General features: G+C 31.3%; 1 protein-coding gene across 1 annotated transcript in view; it reads right to left on the bottom strand.

Annotated features, from left to right (window-relative positions):
* The window catches only part of LOC148299594 (zinc metalloproteinase nas-4-like), an 8,409-nt gene extending 7,972 nt beyond the window's left edge, over window positions 1–437 (bottom strand). Inside the window, exon 1 of the mRNA XM_088275907.1 lies at window positions 344–437. Coding sequence (XP_088132033.1) covers window positions 344–437 — 94 coding nt within the window. The remainder of the gene's footprint in view (window positions 1–343) is intronic.
* Between the last annotated feature and the right edge of the window lie 5,563 nt (window positions 438–6,000).

The raw sequence follows: 6,000 nt of genomic DNA, 5'->3' as shown, positions 1-6,000 counted from the left end.
GGAAAGGTGATCAGCCCTCCGCTTTAGGTTCCAGTCCAGGGTAATATTGAATAAATATTAGAGTGAAAAAATCACTTATATTTATTTTACCCCCCTTGGGAATCGAACCCGGGACCTCCAGAACGGTAGCCGAGCGTGCTGACCATTACTCTACGGAGGCGGTGTACACTTTGTGTAATACAACATTAATAAACACTTATTAGCAGTGGATAAGGGTTTGAATGAATGAAAAAAATACAAAGTGATCGAAGAATGATAAGGAGAGTGTTATATTACCATACTACAAAGTTAACAATGCTTTTAATATACAAAATATGTAATATAAAAAAAATATATATTTTACCCGTGTATTTTCCGTTCACAGTTTCCAGCAAAAAGTTCTTGTATGCCTCAGGATCCGATGGTATATTGACTACTGCAGGATGCACCCAGGACATCCCGACCAGTAAGAACGCAAAAATTAGTGAAGAAAACATCATGAACTGCCTGAAAAAATAAATTTAATAAAAGGTTAAATATTAATTTGTAATGAAACAAACACTGATTTGAGTGTACTAAGTTTTATATTTTGTAGAAAAAAAAACATTAAAAAAATAAATTAAAATGGTTGACAATTGTTTGCCTTTATATCTATTTTCTTTATATCAAATAATCATAAAACTGTTTAAAGCAATGATATTTACCTCAAATAATTTATTTAACTGTTTAAAATAACGAAATTCAATTGAGTTCAGTTCAACGCCGAAAAAAACTACGAGGATTGTAAAAATAACAACAAAAAAAACAGTTTTTTTTTCAAGTAAATTTTATTAAAATTGAAAAAAAAACAAATATGCAAAGGAAAGGTGATCAGCCCTCCGCCTCAGGTACCAGTCCAGGGTAATATTGAATAAATATGACAGTGAAAAAAATCACTTTTATTTATTTTACCCCCCTTGGGAATCGAACCCGGGACCTCCAGAACGGTAGCCGAGCGTTCTGGCCATTACACTACGGAAAAGGACAAAATAAAATAACTCAATATTATACAGACCTGAATGATGGAAGTTTAACTTCTGAAACATGTAGTCTTTAATAAAACTCAAGTGGTAAAAAACAAGTGTTTTCTTTAAGTAAAGTAAACATTTAATTAAACCCAAATAAATAATAAATTTTACTTGGTAAATACAACTATTTACAATTAATTTAAGAAAATGTAGTATTTACCGAGTAAAATTAAATTAAAGATGGATAAATATAAAATGTGACTGCCGAATAAACTTGTGAAATCATACTCAAATAAAATTAATAAAACTATTTGAAACAATGTTTTAAAAACGAATTATTTGATTGCACTAGTTAAATCAGTTATGTTTATAAAATTAATTAACATTGGTTTCACCACTTTTTGAAAAAGTGGTGAAAATAAAGTTAATTAATTTTATAAAGATATTATAAAATGTGCCACAAAGTATCTGCGGAAAACATTCAAGAAATCAAATGAGTGTTGTTAAATTAAAAAAATGATTTGAACTATTTCAAACATTGTTTTTAAACTCAAACACAAAAATGATTAAACTATTAAAAGTGATGTTAAAAAAGTGTGTTTATTTTTTTTATTTCGGTAACATATTCAGACATTTTTTAAAAGTAAAAGTACGGTCTTGTTTATCTAAATTCAATTAATTTATTAAAATATTAAAAACAATGTTTTAAAACTCAAAAAATCGATTAAACTATTGAAAACAATATTATTCAATTCAAATAATTGATTAAACAACAAAAACAATGTTATAAAAGTGATTTTATTTTATTTCGGTAATAAATTTAAGTGGATTTTATTAAAAATAATATCTTATTATGGGAAACCTACTCACTCTTTCTACTGCTGATAGTTTTATGATTTATAACCGCCATTTTGTTGTCTATTTATAGTAAATTTGTTCTATGTGTATCATTAAAACATATCCACGTGGGTTAAACCCTTTCAAACCAATATTCACCAAACCAATATTTTAAAAAAATCCTCGGAATAGCTTCAAAAATTTCGTTTACCCTTACCCTTTTGACCCCGTGAGGACATTATCATCAAAACAAAGTGTATGTCATAAACATTTATAAAAAGGAATAAACTGCAAAGCTTCTACTTTTAGAGGCTGGTCTGCAGGTAGAATAGTAAAGATGGGGAAGAAAAATGTTAAAAATCCATCACAAACACCGAGAGAAATTGATAATAAATCTTACTTGAATTTGAAAAAAAAAATCTTTCGTTTCAGAGAATATAGGACTTTCCCATACTAATTAGCAGTAGAAGAGGTCCTCAACCAACATTTTAAGATTTACACACAACGAAGGTTTGATAGTCCTAAGAATTAACAATAAATATGGGAGTCGAACACTGCAATATATCGTTCCGAACATTTCTATAATGTTGCCAACATTAAAGGTCAAAATAAAATATGGAACAAAGGCAAAATAAAGGAATGGGTAAATGATCAAGAGTTAATTTTATGAAAATTGTAAAATGTTTAAATTTTTTTTTTCTTTTTTGTGTCTTTATTAGGTTAAAATCGTTAAAAACAGTAAAATGTATTAAAAAAGAACTCCACCGACAAGACACATAAGGTGGCTTGGTGGGTCTCTGCAAAAAAAATAAATCCAAATGTGTATAAATTGTGATTTAAATAAACGTATACAAATAAATAAATAATAAATAAAAAACTATACATTTGTATATTATTTAAATTCATATACAAAATCCACTTCTAACATATAATTATTTCGAATCATGCCTAAAACGTTTGGAGACAGTTGCTGATTGATATCAAGGTCCGGAAGGTGTCCTATCGGGGGCATGTGCTGAGAGGAGACAAGTACGAGCTATTGCATCTAATCATCAAAAACAAAATAGAAGGAAGAGGTGTGGGTAGAAGACAAATCTCCTGGCTTAGGAATATATGAGATCAGATGGGGATCAGGAGAGTTGAGGCGCTGTTTAGAGCTGCCCAAGACAAGGACAATCCCTCTCAAGTGATAGTCGACGTCGGGGGCACCTGACATGACACGCACAGAAGATGAAAGACATTAACCCTTACGGCTTGTTTTTAAGAGGGTTTATCCTCCTGCAACGACCCATCTCTTTGGTGGTCTGCCCGGGAGTCGTCTACCATGGGGTTAGCCGTACAGTGCGATGTGGGGGAGTCTGGATGGTTCCATTCTCCTCACATGCGCGTACCAATGTCTCCTTCGTTGCCTTCCCCACCTAACGACATCTTCGATCTCGCGTATTTCCCTGATCCTGGCATTTCTGATTCTATGTCGAAGACTCTTGCCTGTTATGCTTCTTAGAGTCTTCGTTTCTGATACTCTAAGCGCGTTTTTTTGTGGCAGCGGTGTCTGTTCTACTTTGGATTCCATACGTCATGTCGAATAACATCCGACATGGGATCTAAGAGCAAAAAATCGATGTCGAATGAGATTCGACATTGGACCAGTAAGAGTCGGATGATCAAGATAAAACTTGTGTCCGACCCTTACTGGTCCAGTATCGAATCTCATTCGACATCGATTTTTTGCTCTTAGATCCCATGTCGGATGTTATTCGACATTTTTTTCATCATAAGTATTATTTATTTAAATTCTAAGCTTACATTTTTGTCACTCGTATCTATTACAACAGTGGAGCAGAGGACAAAAGATTTTTCCAATTGGAATGTAACTGTCTACCTAGATTATTTTTTTTAATTTTGGGGGACCGGAAAGAGTTAAAACAAATTTGAATAGCCCAGTGTTCGTCTTATAGGGTTAACACATGGTACTTGACGTTTCGTTTTAATAGGATTACATTTGCTAAATTATTTACATAAATTACAATATATTTTAAAAAAACAAGTAATTTATCCTATATCTTATATAAGTTTAAACGATATTCGTGCGTCAATACATTAATTTTTTTTCTGTAAAATGTTTTTTTTTAATGTTTAATACACCTACATATAAATTACAATATTTTGAGTGTATCCAAATACTTGTTCATAAATCTAGATTATCTCCAATTATAGGAGTTATTTTTCATATTATTTTTTTGACATCTCATCAAAGATGAAGAAGAATATGGAAGTCTGGGCATTTACGGGGCTGACGACCGTCATAGGCTGGTTTTGGTTTTTTACTTAAACCAGCCTGTGACGTTCGTCAGCCCCGTAAATGCCCAGACTTCCATATTCTTCTTCATCTTCGATGAGATGTAAAAAAAATACATATAAATTGTTTGTCAAAGATTACAAGTCAAAAGTATTTTTTTAAAATAAAATATAAAAATTATAAAAACTTTGCATGATAACTTATTGTTAACACTTGGACGTGATTAGGTCAAGAGTCAGTATAATCGGCGGGTATGTATGAGGAGATGCATGAATGTGGAAAAGGCGTTGATTGTTTGCAAAGGCAGATTGATGTGAAGTTCTATTTTCTCAACCTACTCCTGCGGGGAAACGGTGCGACTATTAATAAGTTTTTTTTTTAATTACTTAGTAAATACCAATATTTCTTATAAATAAAATGGGTACTTTTTACCACAAACTGACTGAATCAATTAATTACATTATTAATTAGTTGGTTAAATGAATAAAGTGTCTTCTCTACTATCGGCGAGAAGAACAGCGTAGCATACAAAAGGCAACACACAGTCAAATCGATCATTTTAACACTAATATTTGAAATTTAATTTTTATTTTGACCCCACTGGGAATCGAACCCGGGACCTGCAGCATACTAGCCACTACACTAGTGTACAAATACATACAATTGATGCAGGTTTTTTTGTAATTGAAAAAATAGGAGCATAAGAACACCGAGGTAAACTTTGCAATCGAATACCCATAAACCTGTGACTTTGAGAAATGTTTTGTTTGAAAAACTATTTTCTAACTAGAATGACAGTCTGTTGAAAGTAACAGTATCTCACGTAAAACTGAACATTTCTCATGGCGGATAGCTTGCTTCTTGACATCTACTCTCACGTTTTTATTGATTTAATATTTTCATTGCACAGGTATTGTGAAGTGAAATAAAGAAGAAATGTATGCTTTATATCTTCTTTCCTTACTATTTAACCAGACTGGGCCACAGACGCGTGGCCGAGTACAGATAGTACCAAATAAAGAAATTAATGAAATGAAATACCAAGAAAATATTAGCATGATCAAGTTGTTCAAACACTTGAAGGTTGTCAAGTCAGGAGTTAATAATCGGCGGGTATGCATGAATATGGAAGAGGCGAAGATTGGAGTGGTGTGGAGTTTTATTCTCTCTGCTTTCCCCTGCGGTAAGCGACTTGGTGGTTAGTTATTTAATTATTTTATGAATAAATAAATTACTAAGCTAAACCTAGATACGTAAGTGTCCTATATGAGTGTAATTTTGTCTTTTTTGTATCGTTTGAAAACATTGCTTGCAAAAAAAATATAAAATTTCTTGCAAAAAAACAAAAGCTATTATTTTATTGTACGTAATTTAAAATTTAATATGCTTACAAAATTTAAAATTTAAAATGCGTACAAAAGATCATGGTTACAATTTGCGTAAATGAAGATAATTGATATTTTATTTCTAGAAATAAAAAAAAATAAAAAAATACTTTGTGTTCTGATCCACTCGCATTGTCACACTAATGTGAGTGGATCAGAACACAAAGTATTTTTTTATTTTTTTATTTCTCGAAATAAAATACCAGTATGATCCACAAAGTTAATGCTTTCAATATTCAAAACATAATTGATATTATTTATTGATTCGGCATTAACTTTGTGGAATGATATGTTGATTATTTAAAAAAAAATTAAACACTTGTGAGTTTACTACCACTTATTACCAGCACTTATTGAGTTTAATTTCATTACACACGACTAGTTTCGAAAACTACAGATGTTTGCATCTACAGGAGAAAAGTAAAACTGTTTTTGCTATTTTGAACGTTTGAAATAGTAAAACGTATTTTATTGTTAAAAAACACATATAAAT

Source organism: Brachycentrus maculatus, unplaced genomic scaffold, assembly GCF_059751285.1.
Source record: "Brachycentrus maculatus isolate JH-2025_06_01 unplaced genomic scaffold, ASM5975128v1 h1tg001056l, whole genome shotgun sequence".
Taxonomy (NCBI): domain Eukaryota; kingdom Metazoa; phylum Arthropoda; class Insecta; order Trichoptera; family Brachycentridae; genus Brachycentrus; species Brachycentrus maculatus.
The sequence above is the reverse complement of the archived record's forward strand: the minus strand, read 5'-3'. Positions and strand labels throughout refer to the sequence as shown.